The sequence below is a fragment of the Anarrhichthys ocellatus genome, unplaced genomic scaffold, assembly GCF_004355925.1.
Source record: "Anarrhichthys ocellatus isolate YVR2014 unplaced genomic scaffold, GSC_Weel_1.0 scaffold7, whole genome shotgun sequence".
NCBI classification, from domain to species: Eukaryota; Metazoa; Chordata; class Actinopteri; order Perciformes; family Anarhichadidae; genus Anarrhichthys; species Anarrhichthys ocellatus.
This window is the reverse complement of record NW_022280037.1, coordinates 4,454,806-4,475,532: the sequence shown is the minus strand read 5'-3', so window position 1 is coordinate 4,475,532 and position 20,727 is coordinate 4,454,806. Positions and strand designations below refer to the sequence as shown.

The following is a 20,727-nucleotide window of genomic DNA, read 5'->3' as shown; positions in this document are numbered from 1 at the left end:
AGCAGAGTTGGGGGAGGGGTGTGCGAAGAAGTGGGGGTTGCTATCCATATTGTACTGTATGTTCACGAGAATTAGCCTAAGGGACGATTGGTATCAACAGAGATATGTAATGAATAAGTGATGTCGTTAAAGGGGTCAACATGCTGTTTTCCCTCTGGGAGGCTTTACTGCTGCTGACTGTGGATATGATACCGCCAAATGATCTCCTTATAGTAAGACAATGAGTCCTAGTCAACCATTTGTCAAAGACTCCTTAAGTCTCATTCAATATATGGATACTGTATATTGATATAAAAACCAATATGGGGACGAGATGCATTGACTGTACTGGGTCTCTGTAATGAACAATAAATGCCTCTTCTTGATGAGTTATCATATCCACATTACTGATATATATTTTTTTATCCTTTTACCCTTTCATTTTTGATTAACTGTTTTAGGAACGCAATCGTGAAAACACCTTTCTTCACGACATTTCTGTTCTCAGAGCCGAACAATTTGAGCTGATAAAAGTGTTTTTTTCACTCTTTCACCGTCACTTTATAGTAACGCAATATGCACCCACAGCATATTGTCAACATGATCAATATTGAGGATTTGAGGTGATGTAATCACACCATTCATTTAACAGTGAATACATAACACAATTGAAGGGCAATATAAAGAAAAGAGGCTATATGAGAAAATGTGTTTAGTCCCTAACACAAGGAAATACATTTTGGGGTACAACTTTGTCTTAAAACATGTCTGTGTTACTATGAAGCTTTCTTTGTTTTTTCCAAATAACTCTTTTGGGGGGGAGGAAATGTTTTCTGTAATGACTTGAATTTGATCACTGAGACATATTTCTGACATACAGCGCAGTTGCAGTCGTGTGTATGTTTATTTCATCAGCTTCCATTGGGATTGGGGTGCATTTCTCAACGTGTGGATTAGTTCCCAGGAACTGTCTGTGAAAACAAAAAAGGTCTTAGAGAGGTTTTGTCTTTTAAGACACTATCTGGACAAAGTTGAGACCAAATATTCCCGTTTGATGCTCAGTGTGATCACTTGCCCCGCAGCAGTTTAGCATTGCATGTTATCATTTATTATATGTTAGTGAGCAGACAGTGTCCACTCCTCAGGGCACGACAGAGACTCTGTCACAGATCGAGCTTGTTAACATTTGCCCGGCCTGCGACACAGAAATGTCCAGCTGGGCACTCAGAGCCACAGGCTAGCCAACAGTAATGCTGCTTGCCACAGGCGTTATGGTGAGCCCCGAAAAAACTAAATCCCTGTTGACTGACTCTCCTGTTCGACCAATCACTGTTGTCTGTGACCCTCATTTAACCAATCACAAGTGGCATCTTGCGCTGCAGCGTGCCTTGTCACGCCCCGTGGTGGTTTGTGTTGTTTGCTGTCACCGCGGCATATAAGGGCAGCTGTTGGAGTGGAGGCCAGTGAACCAGAGAGGTCAAAGTTCAAAGAGTAATGTTGTGTCATCCTCACACTGGAGTACTGTCAGTCCTGGGACTCTGTGTGTGTTGCTTTTAATGGGTGTATTTATTGCATATTTTGATCATATTCATTGTATCTGATCATGTTTTGATCATTGCCCGAGGAAGACTTGTTGGTTGAAACATCACTACTAGTTTTAAGAGACAACTCTGATTCCAGTACTCCATGTGCTGTTTTGATCACAGCCCATCCGACAGTGAATGTTTAGCTAATATCTATATCAATAAAACAGTTTACAGAAACACCAGCTGCTCTGTTAGACTGTACTGAGAAGCACTGGTGCTTTGTGCTCAATGATAACATCAGCATGCCAACATGCTCACAATGACAATGCTAATATGCTGATGTTGACCTGATATGGTTAGGGGGGTTACGGTTTTTTAACCTCATGGTGGCGCTAGAGGAACAGTCAGGGTACATCAATACATAGATGCATGTCATGGCATAATTGCATCCATCCAATAGATATTTCACTCCGGACTAAAGTGGTGGACTGACCGAAGAGCCACAGCACTCAAAACAAACTGCAGCGTCCACTTCTATTTCTCATTATTCTGGTCTATAGTCTGGACAAAGTCCCTCCAGCCAACGATAAATCTGATGACTTCCAAAATCTCGTGCATCAAATTTTGATTGAGCGTTGGAGTAAGTCAATTACTCAGTGGATGTTAATGGACATTTAGGACGAACACCTCTTCCAGTTAATCTGTGTTGTACAAATGCACCCACTACATGTGTCCTCTGAGGTAAAGGGCATCCCAATCGATAGGAGCTGGCCACAGTATGGACCGCTGGTTGGTCATACAGGCTGTGCTTAATACTTGGCAGCTAAGGCAACAGCAGGCTCTAGTTGAGAGGAGGGGGGGGCAGTAGCAAACCCCAACAACACCCCTCCACACACTCACTAAACATTAGTGTGTGTGTGTGTGTGGGTGTGTGTGTGTGTGGAGGGGGGTAAAAGCTGGTTGAGACGGATATGAGGTAATCTCCCTTGGGTTAACAGAATGACAATAGCACAGAGGTTCAATCACACACACACACGGTCATCTTTCAGACAGGCTGGTCAGTGACTTCATCTCTGCCAGTCTGTCCCTCAGTCCTCTCTTTGTTGCTGGATGGATCATCATAGCGAATGCAGCAGTACAAGAATTCAGATCTGAGGGATGTTTTTGATCTCAATTTTTTAAGTGGACTTTTTTGTTTTATTTGTGCAGCCGTCACTCCTGTTTGTAATTTGTGTGTCAGGCTCTCATCAGGAGGATTAAACTGCTTTTAATGAGTTCTAGTTTTTTAAGATAACGGAGCAGCACAAGAGGGAGTTCTTGTCATAGACAAACCGCTGCTGTTGTTGTTTTCCCGTTTACCAAAATGGACATACAGCGGCTCCAAGTGCTTCGTTACTGCCTCCCTCAGAGTGTCAGTGACTCAGGGTTGTTTTACAGCCACATCGCCGTCAGGTTTGTACCGACACGTGTGTGCGTGTGTGTGGTCATTTCTACTTGCAGTATATGTCAGGGATGAGTGATGGAAGTTAAATGTCAAAGGCAGCAAGTAAACACAAAGAAGAGAGAGATGGAAACATTTTGTGGTGAATGAAATGGAGAGAGTTGTGATTCAGAATACATACACTTGTCTGGTATTTTGGGTAACGAGGTTCGATCATTGTGTGCAAAGAAAGTGTCCTGATATTCCAGCAACACAGAAGGGCAAATCTTTCCCTGTTGTTTAATCACAGCCAAAATACTAATCTGTAATCTTAATCTGGCTGCAACAGACTGTCGTTTTAGGGAATTTAGGTTATTTGGGATTAGTTATTGTGTGCATGGATACATTTTATTTGGCACAAAACTGCAAACAAATCAGCTCTTTGTTAGTGTGTATAAGAGTTAAGTGTCAGAAGTTGTGACTCTGATCAGGTTTGATGATCCTCTTTTTTTCTTTTGTTTATTTATCTCCCACCCGATCGCATCTTTTCAGTCAAAGCCAGAGACGCAGCCCACTTTGTGAACAGCGAGCAGCTTCTCTATTCTAAACACTCGGGAGCCTCAGAGCATCTCTGAATAGCAGTGCTCTAAGCACTCCATACATGTTTAATTCACACAAGTATTGAAGACAGCATGGCTTCTGGCTAAAATGGCAGTCTTTCGGGCCAGTGCCCTTCTCTTTCTCTGCTGGCAGGATTGATGATACGACGGAGAGATGGAGAGAGAGGAAGGGAGGTTTGGTCGCTGCTGCTGTCCCAAATGAGAAGTGTGGGATCAAACAGCTCTGTTGGCTGTCTTGTTATCATGAGGGAGAGGATGGGGGGGTTGAAAATGAAAATGAAGGGCAATGAGGTTTTATGTACATTATGTGCAGCTGCTGCTTAAAACTGACCTGAACTTGTGGGACACCAGAACCTGCCTTAAAGCTGATGGTAGCAGCACCGTGACTTCAGCCTGCTTCACTGATAGCTGCGCTGGTCAGATACAATAACAAACAAACAAAAATCACATTGACTCAACATTGAATACTTTGTAGATTTCAGAAAGAAACATTGTTGATTTTATATGGATGCACAATCTGGATTAGATTGGATATAGATTTATATCATGCATCCCTACAACTTTATTTATACAGCCCAGAATCACAGATTTTAAGAGGATATATCCATTGAATTTCACTGATATACCTTTAGATGTTTTCACAAGAAGTGTGTTTCGCAGATTTTTCACATATGTAATTCACTGGATTAGACAAAAACATTCCTGTCTTGTCATTTTATCTATAAACCTCTTTTCAATTGATATTTAAGAAGAAACTGCACACTCCGTGATACAGGTTGTTATCTTTATCCCCTAATCCACAGTGGCAGTAATAGAAATATGGATATACAGAATGACACTATTACGTAAATGCACTCTACGTATAGTATTACAGTCACTAAATATTCAGTGTAATGAGTTAACATGCATGTATGTGGCTGACCATTCTTTCACGTTTTGTTCAGTACGCCTGTAATCAGTCACTAACTGTATTTTCGAACATATTGTAACACATTTCAATCACACAGTCAAGAAAATGCAGAATATAGGTCACGTATTTTCTACCGCTGTGTTGTGTGTGAATTAAATGTGGCAGCACTGCAAACGGATACATCCTGGCATAAGATTGAGCTTTTTGCACACAACTGGGACATTTAGCGAAGAACATAAGCACATTAATGCTGTTTGCATTATTGCCATTACTCTGCTGTCTCTCTTTCTGTCTCTCTGTCTATCGCTCTCTCTCTTTGTCTCTCTCTCTCTCTTTGTCTCTCTCTCTCTCTCTTTGTCTCTCTCTTTCTTTCTCTCGCCCCCATTTTGGGGCTTAGTTGTAGCTCTTTCTGCAGTATTACACAGTAGCTGTGTATCATTGGGTCAGGGGTTAGATAAACACACTATGGCTCAGTACAGTTATCACAATCTGGACATGATGGATCAAGGATGTTGCAGCTTGGATGATGTTGCATAGATTATGAGAATCTGAACTGCTGTGCCAGTATATAATACTCTTGTTATTAGTGGAACTGTGATGCATTAGTGGAGGAGATGGAGAAAGGAAAGCTTAATTTTAAAGTCTCTGAATCCTCACTATTGTGGTCTTAGTCATGATAACTATGAAAGGACATTCCATCAATGTTCAGTATTAATACCCCACATAGAAAATCTCATACATATCCATACTTACAGTAGAAATACAATGTAGAACCTGGCTTTGTATGAAAGAAAAATAGGTCTTTGTTGCAGTGTTTTGAGTGTAGTCAAGCTGAAAACCTGCAGTGTGAAATGATGATGCTGTATTCAACATGCAAGAAGGGATTTTGTTTTTCATGGGGACTTTACTATAGTTGTTGCATTGCCTTGAAAAAGGTAGTATAAATAATTTGCCTTTATTTTTGCTTATTTGCTTTGTTGCTGAGAGTTAAATGAGAATTGCAACATTCTCACAATGACAACGGTAACATGCCGACGATTAACAGGTATAATGGTTTCCAGATTGCATAGTTCATGGACCTAAAGGGGTGGATCGACCAACAAAAAACTAAAATAACAAAAGACAATTTAACTGAACAGGACTTAATATTAAAAACCCTAAATGACTGTGAGTGTCTCGTCTTTAGTTTTAATTACAGTGTTCCATATACTTCAGCTCAGCAGCAAGTGTTGCATCCAAAGCAGCAATTAAACTGCAATTCGTGAAGTCTGGCCTCTATCACGGTTCTCGCTGTTACTTCTAAACAAGCTAACTGCGCTTAGTTTGCTCACTTACAAATGAACCAGCTTCACACTGTTTCTCAGCAATAAAGTTGGCTTGTGCTGTTTTTAGTTCCCGCAGGCTTCGTTCCCTCCGTGTGCCTGTTAACAGTACTTTCCCCATGGAGCAGATTAGAGGTCTTGTGCGAGAGTTAAGTCCTGGTTAATTTAGATTTAAGACTGCAATGAGGTAAAGATCTGCCAGCCAGGCTCTGTCTCTAATCCAAGTAGTCAGACAGACCTCTTCCCTCCTTCAGCTGGACCCCAGCACCCACCCAAACTCACCCAAACACACACAGGCAGCCATACTGTAAACGTATACACCCCCATCCATACTATACACAGGCGGCGGCTTTGCTGTGCCCTAAAATGCCCAGGAGGCTATAATCCTCATGGTGAGAGAATGATAACAGACAACTAACCAAATCCATACACAGTAATCAATCAAGTTGTGGGGAAGCTTGTATTGCTATCTTTATGAGGACCAATTCAAATGTTAAACCATTGTTGTAAGGACATTTGGGTATTGTGAGGACATTTGGGCTGGTCAGAAGACTATTTCATGTTTAAGACACACTTGCATAGTATGTACATTTAGACTGGAGAGTGTTCTCAAAACGAACTCACCGTTGTTTACTTACCAAAAAATTACAATTGCAAAATTTCACCGCTTCTTTTTAATGGCAAGTTGCATCCAGACAGAGCATCATCTGCCGGCTTGTTTGCTCACTTGACAGTTTAATTTGACCCGAATAAAAATGAGTTGTTTTTATTTTCATGTGCTGCTGTTAGCTAGCTGGCTGCTAGCCGCCAAGATGTTGACCATTAATGGTGTCCAGTGTCCCACACTTCCAACTTTTTGACCGTTATGAGTACACCATCCGTCCGGGTACTCGCAGTGCACTGCATTTTTTTCATACTTGTCAGTGGGAACGCACTTATGCTAAAATCCCAAGTTAAAGTACGAAAAAATGCAAATTGACAAGTATGAAAGACAAACATGTGTTTGTGTCTGTTTCTGTTGCCCATAAGGCCCTTCACTAAAAATATCAGTGACTGTTATTTTGGGTGTACGTACAGTATGGGTACCATCATATGTGGGTGTATAATTATGTATTTCTGTTCCTGTAAAATAAAAGAGTGGCAGGACATTATAGAGGCCTCACGCTCAGTAAGAAGAGGCTCTGAGTTGAAGCTGTTTGTGCTTTACATTTAACGGTAGACTGAAAGGTTATTGAACCTGTTATCATCTCCTCTTGGGTCCAGGATAAACCCGAACAGGATGGATAACTTGGAACATGCTTTTAATACAGTTTGGAGTCTCTCCAACACAGACAGACAGATTTTAGACATGGCAGCATATTGCTGTGCTGAGATTAACACCATCTACCTGAGGATGACATTGTTTGTTTAGCAAACCTCAGATTGAGTTATAAACCCTCCCTGACACTGACTGCATGTCTCTATTATCTGCAGTAGTAACCAGGGATGCATAAACCTGTGTAATTATCACTCCTGCTGCACAGGAAGCGTCTCCGGATGCTTTCGTATCTCTCAGCTTGCTTTAATTGTACGAGAGGTTATGATTTTTTTTAAGCGACTTAATTAACATGAAATGAATTGATTAATTGGTTATGTGAGGTTGTCACCAGCTGTGCAGATTGACTGCTGCACCTCTAAGTTGCAGTAAATAATCAGAATAAATGATTTGCTGTGTATGTACATCTGATGGGACAATTAGATTTCTTTTTTGCATCGATCAAACTATCAATTCTCCTCTCATTATTTTAGCCATCAATGTTTTCCCCTATTAGCTAGTTGAGTTGAGACATGAAAGAGGAGGAATAAGGCTGGTTACATGGTGTGTGCCAGGACTCCCTGGTTCCCCTGATATTGAACATGATTTATATGCAGATGGTGCCTCTAAAGGAATATTCTTTAAAGCAAAAAGGTTTGGTTTTGGGAGGATTTTAAAATGTTCCTACTCTGATTCAATGCCAAAGGAACTCAGGAAAGCTTCTTTTCTGTTTCCCGAAAATGATTGGCCTGGTTTAGCTGGATGTCTATTGTATTTAATATCAGCTGTGTTAGGAACATGCAGCTTCTCCAGCACTGTGAGTTTATTTACTGTGAACTCATCAAAGCATTACTTATTGAAAATTAGTAATTGCAAGTAATACAAAACCCAACAATAACTGTTTTGTTGTTTTGTTCTCTGCCGTTCTCTGCGCTGTGGCTACAGACACAAACAGGAAGCGGTTATATATTTATTAATGGAGAAAATGATCAACTAACTAGACAGAAATGGCGAGGCATCCTTGTGGCCCACGGGTTTAAGTTACAGACCATAGTCCCCAGGTTGAGTCCACTCAGGACCTTTGTTTTACGTCTTTTTCCATCTCTGTCGTTTCCTCTCATCTCTCTACTGTCGCAGAAAGCGATAAAATGCCCCCCAAAATACCATTTATAAAGATAAAGAAATGCAATGTGCGGTTTATTAGATCATTCTTTCATCTTTGGAAAAGTAGTTGATCCGTTTGAATGGAGCTGCTGCATGACTAGTCAAGTAAAATTCAAGGACTTACAACTGCACCACTTCTGTATCGACGGTTCAACACTCCTCTACAGCTTTGGAAGCCTTAGTTTTCGTCACGGCCCAACCAATCGAAAACGCTGTCATGAGCCGGCCCGTGCAAGGCCGTGTTGAATGACTCAGCATTTGTTCGGGTCTGTTCGGGTGCCTTCCACTGTGAACCAGCAGGGTGACACAATTACCCCAGCGACAAAAGCTAATTGCCATGATAACAGAAGCTCTGCCCCCGGGTGCTACCCAAAGAGAACGCCACATATGCCAAGGAAACACTTCACCGGCCTAAATACATTCAATGAGCTAATCATGAAGCCGACGAATCTCACAGAGACTTGAAACTACTGTTCCTATGCACACTCAACCCATCATGTATACAGGCATCATTTCTTCCAGCATGTGTGATGTCTTTAAATGGACTGAAAGCACACAGCCGTGACACTTTGCGTGTGTGTGTGTGTGTGTGTGTTTGTTTGAATAGGATTTGTGTGGAGGAGGGTGAGGTGAGGGAGGGGCACATATGTCTAACCATGTGTGCAGGGAAGAGCTTAATTCAAAAGCCTGGGAATGTGGCCTCCTTTTCACCACTCGTCTATGAGGCTTATTTGACATGAGGAAGCTCTCAGTGTGGCAGCAGCCTTCATATCCTCCCTGCTCTTGTTTTTCTCTCCCCTCTTCTCATCTCTTTCTCTCTCTGAACTCCTCTTCTTTTTTCTTCTCGTGCTGCCTTTTGAGGAGAATATTATTCAGCCTCCACTGAGAAAATCTGCTTAGTCCGGCAAAAAACAGGTGAAATGCTCAGACAGGAGCTGTGGGCTATATCAAGTTAAGATGACGCTTTCTAAGAACCAGACTAGTACATCAAATTCAGAATACATGTGTTTGTCTGCAACAATACGGATATATTGTCTGTTAATAGCAAAGAAACATACTTTTAAACATGTGTGCTTTTATTAGCCTGTTAGTGTGCTATGAGGAACATACAGTGTGTCTCTTTTTATATTTATGAGCTGGTAGTGGGGAAGTGCTTATGCATTTTTAAAGATGTAGTCTATAGAATTCACAAGAGGGAAAATACCAGCAGGCTTCAATCCTCCGAGGATTGGAGCGGCCAATGATCAGCTGTAGTTTATTCCAGCTCTCAACTTCTCAGAGTGGCTGTAATCAATATGTTTACATTAACATAGAGGTCACATGTAGTGATGAACCCACGGAGAAATACAACCGGACTCTGCAGTTCCCCCTCAGCTCTACGAAGCATTTTTGTGTTTTAGTTTAGGTTGCACAGTTACATTAATGTTAATGGTATTGTGGATGCTCACTTACTGGGTCGCTTAATGTTTTCCCTTCATGTGTGTTTCCTGCTGTGACAAGTCAAAATGTCTGCTGTGAAAAGGGTCTATTGCAGGCCGAAATCAATATTTACAGAACAAGTATGAAGTTCTGTATCATTCTCATCATTAGAAACATTCATTTTGGTTTATCACTAAATAAATGTGTCTTCTTTGTAGTTCACATATTCAAAACTCATGTTTTCTTGTCCTTTAATTTGACCTTTAGTTCTTCCTGTTATGAACATTACTACTCTGAACATCAGTTTGGTTCATCGTGTTATTTTAATGTCACTGATTGTGATTTTCAGCAATAGCTGACCTTTTTCAGATGATGCCGTATCACCCGCTATCCTTTCGTCACAAACACATAGTAGTCACATGGTTTTCTTTGCCTCTCCTCTGTGTCATCTGTCTACTCAGTCACCCTTTTTTTTTTTACAACTGAAAATCCAACAAGTATAAAGCGTTGGGCCTCAATCTGGATTTCATTTTTATTTTTTGTAGTCGGTAGGAGCAGCTGTGATGTTGAGCAGCTATCATGTGCCCTATTGTGCCTTGTCTCCTCTTTGTCATGTGACCTATGAGAGTCCACCGCCCTCAGTAACTACACACAGAAGCATTTAGCACACCGTCAGATGTGGTGCGAAATTAGCTTAGCTCTGTGAAAATGTAGCTTAGCGCTTCAGTTCAAGAGAAACGGTCTCAGTTAGATCTACGTCGCATGATGTGGTAATTGAGCAACGCACTCTATATGTAAAGGAGGAATAGCAGAGCTCGCTTTATTTCTGACTGCTTGAAGAGAACTAAAACAGTCAGCTTGAAGCTGGAGGCACTCCATCCCTCTGGCCCAAACTGCTCCAGAAATAGGGCCTGTTTTTGTAAGAAGATCCATCTCAGAGATGCAGCCACCTCCCTCTTCCCTCCCTGTCTTTTCCCAGAGAGCCTCTGGTGGTCTGTCGGGTCTCTGACGTGTTAGTTGTGTGATTAGAGAGTCTGTTAAACTTATTTCGAGATTTAGGAAACATGATGTCTGTAGTTATTCCTCATGGTTTTGCATTCAGATTGGGAGGTTCTCCTCAAATGTCGAGGCAGTGAACTTTTCAGATTTCCATATCCTGAAGCCTCAGTAATGAAATTGATTATTATTTCCACAGGAAAGAACAGTTTTTTTATTTACATTGATATATAAGGAGTAAGATGACATTAGCATTAGGTTACGTCTGTGTCGGCGCTGTCAAAATAGGATTTTTGTGATTTGTTGTGATCAGATTATATATCTGAATGTATTTGAGGAGCTTTGCGTTCACATCTGCTTGTGTAAAAGACAAATGTGTTTCCTGTTTGATTTTGGAGTTCCTGCTTGTCCCTGGGTGGAGGATATTTATTGTGTAACCACATCTACATCTAGACCCACTTTTGTATACTGCCTTGCAACATTTGACAGTCTACAAAATGTCTCTCTGCTCGAATCATTGTCATGAATAGATTGTGTTGTGATAGCTTTGTGGTATTGCTGCTGGTTAACTCGACAGCAGTTGTGCGGTGCGGCATGATGGGTATTTGACAGATGCAGGGTGGTTGTAATCATGGGAGTAGTTGCTGAAATGCATCTGTCAAGTGAGCTTTAAAGGCTTCTCCCTGAGGAACGACATGACGTCGCTGTCCATTTTATTCTCAGACTTTCTGAAATTGTTGCACGGAAATAAACTTATTTATGTCATGTGTCAAACAGGTTATTTAACTCGGATATTGTCATCATGGAAAGATTTTTAGATAAAATAAAAAATGGAACTAATACCATATTGATTCCTCTGTTAAAAGAATGTTGAGAGCACGTAACATCTTTTATTCTGAATTCCTTCCTTGTACTGTAGATTTTATGAAAATTCATCCAAAATGCACTTTTATTATTATTATTTCCAATGGATAAACAAACATCAGGTATGCAGGGTTTGAATGAAGCCAATAGAGGCAACACTAGCTCATCACTGAGTTATTTGAGGCCGTTCGGACGGCCGTAAAAGAACTGAAGAGCAGATGATGGCAGGTCAAGTGAGAGGAAGCCGGCTGGGACTGAACCATGTGTTGGATCGGTCGGAGGGGGTCTCTCAGGTGTCAGTTGTCTTCCTCCTGCAGATCGGCGCCTCAAAGGAAAGGCGGGGAGGTCACATGTTGGCTTTTGAATGTTACTGCCGTCCTTGGGGCCTTGGAAACAAATCCCAGCCCCTGATAATCGCTGTGAAAGACAACCTCATGTATCCGCTTCCTCATTTCTATAATTTCTGCCATTTTTATTGTTAATGTAATTGTACTAAATTGCTCGGGGTATAACATTACACCATTTAAGCTCATTCACTTCTGGCTTCATGTTCAATAGTCAAGGTAATAGAATAATTAATCACACTTTTGGTTCTTGTCAGCAATTCTGTCTTTTTTCATAGGCTCATAATACAGTGTTGTGCTGCTGGGAAACCTCTCTAACAGGGTCATGTCCAGTGTGTCATTCCCAATGCTCAAATATTATTGTTTAGTCAAATTCAATGTAATAATGGTTTGTGAGCGCAGGGCACAGTTTTCAACACTCCATACTTTTTCCTTTTTGAAAATGTACTGAAGAACAAGAAAACTGTATCAGGTTATTTGAAATTTTTAATTTTAAAGCTGCAACAATTTGTTAGTTCATCAATTTGTCAATCAATGAGACCAAAACTAGTACATTTGCTGTATTAACATTAGATATATGATAGTGATTAATCTTTAGGTTTTTCAAGTGTTGGTCGAGAAATTCGAAGACATCACTTTGGGCTCTGGAATGTCGTGACGGGTGTTTTTCACTACTTTATGGCATTTCATAGATTAAACTGTGAATTGGTTGATCGAGACAATAATTGGCAGATAATGAAAGTTATATCAACTTATGTCAACTATTGCTCTGGAATAGCTTGACAGTCGTTGAACACATCAACAACGCTCTTGAGTTTGCTTGTCTTGGCCCTCACACCATCACACTGCTAATGTGAGACTGACCGCCGGAGAGCCGAGCCCCGAGGTGTTGAAAGTGAAAATTAGAGAAGCGTTTAGTCACTTCACAGGATCTGCGAGTTAACCTCACCTCTGCCGGTCCTCATCTCCTCTCCACCTGCCGATATGTGTTCTCACCTTCAGGCGCATACGGTGCTAAGGTCATAGCAGGAGTCACACATGACACTCATGGCTCATTATTTTATCAACTCAAGCTGTGTCTCTTGAATGTGGTCATTTTTGTGATGTGATTTGTGATTTTCCTCCGCCACATAACTCGATGGCCACATCACATGTCTTTTTAGTGAATGAATTCCCTTTCAGCTCTGTGGTTGTGAACATGATTATTTTATGTGTCCTTGTGAGTGTTTGTGCGACTTTTCATTTGCATTTTAGCAAATGAGTCTCCAGCTGGCGATACGTTTCCTGATCAAACACTGGGGTTTTTAACACACTGTATTATTACACGATGCATCACGCACACCCGTCTGCAGTGAGGCCTCTAAAGATTACTTCATATGCTGTAATGGTGCCGCCACACCACAGTAAAGGCCAGGAGGAGAAGGGAGATTTTCCAGAGTTCGGTTTACGTTTGAGGTCGTCTTTATAGCTTTTAAAAATGGCAACCCACCCTCTCCTCGTCACACACACTACTCTCAGACAGTGGCAGTGTGTTATTCCTAATGTGGTAACTGCAGAAAGGTGTGGCTCCTCAGTGACCCCTCGGCTAACCAGATGATCATACAGTAACTCTTGATTCATTGGTTTCACTTCACTGACCACCATCACACTATTCTGGTCAACAGTAACAGTCAGAGTGCAGTGAAGCATCTCTATAATCTAATAGTCTCTACTATTGGGAACTGAATCCTGCCCACTCAGATATTTTCTGACCTATTAGCTTTCATTGCTCAACTTAGTTTCTCACAAAAGCCTCTTTAGTGATTCGCTGAATATCTTTAACCAAGACACTTAGTACATCTACAGTGTTTTCTTTTTTACTGAAATACATGGATTGTGTTGTTGTTGAGCACTAAGAAAATGATTTCCCTTTGTTCAATAGCAAGGTGCTTAAATTATCTTAGAAATTAATCAGAGAATCACAATAAAATGTTGAGCTTTTATCGATAGAATGACAAAAGAACCGACTATGAGAAAATAAATGAAATTGATCTCTATGAGTCTGTAAAGTTACAGTATTTAACGGGACTCTTCTTATGTCCTCTCTCTCTTTTCCACCAGTGAACAGAGTATCTGCCAGGCGCGGGCCTCTGTGATGGTCTACGACGATGCCAGTAAGAAGTGGGTGCCCATCAAGCCTGGGCAGCAGGGCTTCAGCCGCATCAACATCTACCACAACACTGCCAACAACACCTTCAGAGTGGTGGGCGTCAAACTGCAGGACCAGCAGGTGAGACACGCAAGAAATAATCAGCATCACAATCACTGGCGATGAGAGGACATTTCTGATGCGCTGACTTCAGAGCTACTTTAAATTTAGATTTAATTACATGGTCTTTGACTGATGTCAGGCGTCCATATTTGGTATTTTCAGGCACTTACATATTAGTAAGTGCAGAGTCGAGATAGTTTCCCAGTCGTAATACCTGGACGTTGGAAACTCGTAATTACGATAACTCTGATATGACAATAATGCGGCATTACTTATAGCAAATGAATGACAGTTTTCACAGATTTTCCATTTGAAATGATGTAACAGTTGTTTCCTTATGTTTTGAGGTTGTATCACAATAAAAAATAGTTTCTTCCTTTTTTTCAATGGATTTGAACATGCGTATATGTTTGTTGAATATGCTACATGATGATCTCAGATTGAACTTAATGCTTGACTCTTTATAATTGAAACAGTTGAAAAGAAATTCAAAGTCCACATTTGGTCATTTAACGACACAAATTAGAAAATTATACTTTGTGACAAATTGACCCCAAACAACTGTATTTAAGTAATGTAGCTCTGAATTTATCCTCACTGGACATTTGAGGATACATTTGAGTTACAGACCTTAGAGGTTAGAAAAGTATAAAGTGGAGCGAAGCAGTGGGACACTCGTATTAAATCTCCAAACAGCTGATCAGATGTGGGGCAGAATATTAGTAACAACCTCAACACCAACTCTTGAAGTGCATTGAGTGAAATACTTGATAAACAAAATGTGTTCCTTTATGAGTGACGAGTTGCACATCATCGAATCTACAAAACATTATAATTCACTGCTTAATTTTCCTTCCCCTGCTGAAGGTGGTGATCAACTACTCCATAGTGAAGGGACTGAAATACAATCAGGCCACCCCAACCTTCCATCAGTGGCGTGACGCCCGCCAGGTTTATGGGCTGAACTTTGCCAGTAAGGAGGAGGCCACCACCTTCTCCAACGCCATGCTGTTCGCCCTCAACGTCCTCAGCTCACCTGACAGTGGAGGTAAGTTATCTCACTTTAATGCACACTTAATCTATCCCGTTAGAAAGTTACTTTTTATTATGAGGTCCACATTTGTATTTGACTTGCTGGCAGGCTGTGAGGTTTTTCTGAGAATTTCTTTTAATTAAATGGCTCGTCTCAGTAGAGAAATAAGAGATTGAAGTTTTTGAATCACAAACTGGTGTTGCAAACCTGCTGATGGAACCGTTTGGTTCAAATTACGACTTGCTGACTTAAACCGTCATCTGTGAGCAGTTTAAATCTATTTTTGCTCTCAAAAGAATGTCAGGTAACCACAAGCAAATAATTCACATAGTCGTATGTTTTCAGTTTGTTTTGACTACGTAGATGCTCTTTAATGGATACTTTCTCATCAAACTCTACCCCGTTAAACAGGATGCACATGGTGTACAGACAGCATGTTGAGAAGACAGTATTGCAGCGATACATTCAAACAGCACAATAATCTAAAGTGTTGATTGTATGTCCACATTAATTTAATTCACTGCAATATTCAAACCTTATGAAGTGTAACTACTTAACTAAGCTGTACTACCCTCTGCTGGTTAATAACATGTACTGCATGCACTCTGCACACTAAACCAAAATCATAACAGTAATATCTGCTGGTAGGTTACTGACTGAGATTTGTCCTCATTTAAAGATACATTTAAATTTTCATTGTAATACATTAATTTTCAGTGCTTTTAAGATTAAAACATAACTCGCTATAGCACAGCAGCACAATTAGAGGCATGTTTTGAACTGCAATTGAGGCCAAACTCACACCTACTCTTGGTTTACTAAATAGCGTCTGACCAGCTCTAGTTACAAGCTACTTATAATCTGTGTGTGTGCATAAGACATTGAGAGAGGATATCTGTGAGCATTTAATTGCGGTGTCATCCCATCCTTGTGACTCTCCTAGTGGGGGCTAAAATATCCCAATGTGGAGCCTTCATGTCGTACCCCACCGTGCTCACATAACAGCCCTCTGTTTTTTGGGTGCATTTGGATGTGGGATCATGGGCCTCGTCATGCAGGGCAAACGTTTTTACTTAAGTACATTGTTTATGCTGTTTCTTGCTGCAAGAAGTGGCATAGTTACATAAAAAAGTATCGTGTAATTCTGAGTAGGCTGTGGAAAAATCATGCTGACTCCAGAGATTTCACCTGGTGTCCTCAGAAGGGTTTCTTCAGCCAACATCATCCTCAGTAAGTGTCCAGCTGTCGAGGAATTTGTCCACCAGCCATGCATGTTGCCTGTGCTTATAGACGTTGAGCATCAGTTATTTTGGGTGAATAGATAATCATGCATTGTGTTGCTTACAGTGGTAGAAAAGACATTTACTCAAGTGCAATTTGGTGGTACTTTACTTAACTTGAGTATTTCTATTTTATGCTACTGTTGTACTTTTACTCCGCAACATTTCAGCTGAAAATATTGTACTTTTTACGCCTCTACTTCTTTCTGACAGCTGTACTACTTTTCAGATGGAATTTTTACAAAAACAGACATTTCATAAGCTTAAGAAATACAACACATTGTAGAATTATAAACCAATGGTTCTCAACCTTTGTTGCTTTGGAACTTTGTGTAGCAGAACTTTTTAACCAGTCAAACGGGGTATTTCCACACGAGACATGCACAGAGCATTCAGATTCAGAGTACAGAGTACGAATCAGAATAAAGGTCTGATAACACTTTGGAACATGTCATTTGTAAGTGAAGGTGAAGTGTATGTTTCTGTTTCATTCATGCTGCTTCTGGGGAGCTTGATGTTAGTAATCCATCTTTTTTCTATTGTGTGGCCTTGTGAGTATTTAAGGAAAGATTGGGGGACTACAAGAGGGAGAAATAATTGATTTTCCTTTGATCACATATTACAACAGCTACACACTTGTGTGCCGATAAAATGCTTACAAGTCTGATCAGGCCCGCTCTTCCCTTGGGCTTCCTGTACTTCCTTCACCATGGAAACAGCTAGCGGCGTATACCATGCACCACGTCAGCAGTAGAAACACACTTATGCATGGATACACATGCAGGACCGCACAACAGGGGGTGATAATTGTCTTCCTCTCATCTACCTCATTAATGTGTGCAGAAAGCTTAATTGTGTTTTAAGAGTGAATCCCTGAAGTCTCGCCTAAAAACAATACCTAAAGCAGTGTCATTGTGTTAGAAGGCCTATATTTACAAAGTCTGCAAGGTGTCACTGAATATTTGTATCAACTCCTGTTTAGCATCGCATTTATTGTGATCTGAAAGCTTATTCAAGATCCGGATTGCTCTTCTTAAAGAGCTTCATAAAGACGTATCAGAGTAAACGGTTATTATTTTAATGTCCTGTTCAGAATATTTGCTCAATTTAATGTACAGCTTTGCCAGCAGAGCACATAGTTACCAGGAACTGACAAGCAGAATTCAGGAGAGGAGAGGAGCAAAAGAAACAACACGTCTTCCAGGTGTCACTTCTTTTTTCCTTGCATCTCGTTATAGTGCTAAAACAAAACAATCCACTAACCAGGTCAGCTGTGGCAGAATAAATTAAAGTATGTCATTATCAGCAAGTGATAACTGCAGTTAGCATATTTAGTCTGTTACTGCCTGAGGACAAAAACACCATGCACACGTCAAGGGTTTGGAGCCAAGTCAGTTTTATTTTTATTAAATAAAGTTAAGTTTATCTCAGTGGACAGGAAAAATGTCTCCAAAAAACTGTCCCTTTTTAGTGTGTGGATATATATTACATTTGTATTTTATTGTTATTAGCTTGTCAGTTTCCTGTAAACTACGTTTAATAAACCAACCTGCATGAAAGTTGCCATCAAATAAAGTGTGTGTTAAAGAGTTAGTCTGTGGCAAAATGGATCATATTTTAGCCCAAACCCTTCATAATACATGAATGGAAATCTGTTGTAGAGTTCTGTCTGACAGTCACATTTGCTGCAAAATTACAATGAATCCAAAAACACAAAAGAGTCATATGAAAAGCGAGTATTATATTTGGTACAATAAGGGTCAAACAACTCACTTTCCACTCCTCGCTGTGGTCCATATAGTGTTTTTCAAACTACAGTTTGAAGCCACAGCCATGCCCCTGCAGCCCCGCCCACCTGTGCTCCAGACACAGCGAACGGAAATATCACCCATGGGTGTCCTTGATGTCACATCAGGCGTTGAAGTTTAATGACTGGTATCCTGGTGAAATATGATAAGTGCTCTGCCTGTTGCTCCCCGTTAATAGCCGTCCCAGAATGAGGCTCTAACTTCGTCACTCGGCGGCGGGGGGGCTGAAGGCTGTCTGTAGTTGGTCAACAAGCAAACTGCTAAACTGGGATGCTAATGCGGCTGATAATTTGGCAACTTCTTTAAACAATGTTGACATAGTGACTTAAATGCTAATAAATGTATCTTTTGTTGACAGAACTTTATCGCTACCCAATCCCATGTATTTTTGTTGCCTTAGAGCAGAGGTAGCCAACACGGTGCCCGCGGGCACCCTGTCGCCCGCAGGGACCACGTGAGTCGCCCGCAAGACATGTTCTAAAAATAGCACTAGTCATTGTGGAGCTCCGTCTAAAATTGTAGTTGCTGTTCTTTTTTAATCAAAAACGCTTGCAGAGAGTTAAGAGAGTTGGGTACCTGGAGGCGCACGGCGGACAGCCAGGACGAGGCTGCCGCACCGCACTAGGTTTTCAGGTTCTGAATGGCGGGCGCATCCCGTTGGTGCCAGACGCGAGCGCACCCCGTCGTCAGGTCCGTAAATCCTCGGAACAGGCCGCGGGGCAACAACTCAGGGGTGGCGGGGGTAGAGGCGAGGCAAAGCAATCCGACCGAAAAGGCCCAGACCAGAGGTTTGACCGCGGGCGCCCGGAGACGCTCGGCTATAGACGAGACTGGTTACTAGTTTCTTCGTGGAGAAAAAGGTACCATTGGAAAAGCTGGTGTCGGTGACAACAGACGGGGCTCCCGCGATGACGGGCCGGCATGCAGGCTTCATTGCGCAATGCAAAGGTGACCCAGACTTCGCAAAATGTCTACATTACCACTGGATCAGTCACCAGCAGGCGCTATGTGCAAAAGTAACCGGCTTTGATCATGTGATGATACAAAAATATCAGAGATGTGATACCTCTGACTTTCAAATGTTGAAACAGATTAACAGAAATAAAAGTTGCATGTTTAAATATATATGTGTAGATACCATCATAGTAATAGAAATAATTCTTAATAATTATTGTGAGGAATAATTAACTGACATGTGATCAAACTGTCTCTTCACATATATTATTATTATTAAGGTGATCTGTGCAATTTTGTTATTCAGGAAGTTTGTATCAAATAAGTAGGCCTTCGTACTACTCGGTACCCTTGAAGTAGCTCTCAGTTTAAAAATGTTGGTGACCCCTGCCTTAGAGAATGTTAAATGTATTTACATTTCATTCATTTGCATGGTATTTCCCTGTTATGTATTTCAGGTTCTTCCTCTCGCTGAGATTCTTTCCTGCTGTGGTTTACGGTTTAAATTCCTGTGGCTGGCAACATGTTGAGCAAATAACATTATAAAGAGTTTGTTGACTGGGGCAGTCACAGTTCCTCACATGAGGCCTGCTGTGGTCTCTTCATTCAGTAAACACTTCCTGCTCTTGATTCTGGGACTATTTTATACGAGACAATTATAATTTTGAGGGCTTGTTTACAGATGGAAATGTTTCTCATAAGTACTCCCGAGTGATCTCACACATATCATACAAAGAATGAGAGATGTTACACACATGTTTAGATCTGGTCTGAATCCTACAATGAAAACAACCCAGAAAGAGAGGCTCAGGACATCTACATGTTACGACAGGATAGAGTGACTATGAAAGTGCATAATCAACAAAGCTACCCAGGCACTTTCATGCTGTGAAATACGGTATATAACTAAATACAGTTGCATAATATTGAAGAGAGAAAAGAGAAAGAAAGACCAGGAAGAAGCAGGAGGGAGTGGAAAGAGTAAATACAAACAAGAAGTGAAACATGGAGTTTAGAATAAATGAAGAGAATGATGGAAGAAGGTTTAAAAAGGACAGATTACTTCTGCTTCGTGTTTGGCGTGAATGCAGCATGAGGTTTGAAGCTTACCAGGACTCGGCTGGGTGTTGACATGCAACATAGAAACTTGCATCAATTTATAGCATTGACTAGCAATCCGTCAAATATCAGCATGATATGTATGTCAAACATTGACTTCTGTTTCTCTCTCTGTAGTACGTAGTCATACGTATACTGTGAGGTTATCTGGCTTCTAATGGTGTCTACTGCAGTACAAACTTATAATCAGTGTTGAAGGGGAATGCTTTTTGATGAATCAATTAAACAGTCAATCATTTGGTCTATAAAACATCAGATTTCCCAGCCCAAGATTGCTTTTTGTTGCCCAACAAACATATTCAGTCTACAATGACACAAGTAAAAAAAAAAAAAAAAAAAGGGCATTTACATAAAAGGACAGCTAAGGCTAAGATGTGTATCTTAATTGGGAGTACAGATGATGGCTGGTGTCGGAATTGATGAT

At 40.9% G+C, this 20,727-nt stretch overlaps 1 protein-coding gene across 2 annotated transcripts in view; it reads left to right on the top strand.

Moving 5' to 3' along the window:
* The first annotated feature begins 749 nt into the window (after window positions 1-749).
* Window positions 750-20,727, top strand: part of evla (Enah/Vasp-like a) — a 26,856-nt gene continuing 6,878 nt past the window's right edge. The window contains exons 1-3 of one of the 2 annotated variants that reach the window (XM_031848106.1): window positions 750-2,957; window positions 13,959-14,127; window positions 14,977-15,157. In XM_031848106.1, the coding sequence (XP_031703966.1) occupies window positions 2,869-2,957; window positions 13,959-14,127; window positions 14,977-15,157 (439 nt within the window). In that variant the 5' untranslated portion in view covers window positions 750-2,868. The remainder of the gene's footprint in view (window positions 2,958-13,958; window positions 14,128-14,976; window positions 15,158-20,727) is intronic. The other variant, XM_031848104.1, reaches the window with a different exon arrangement.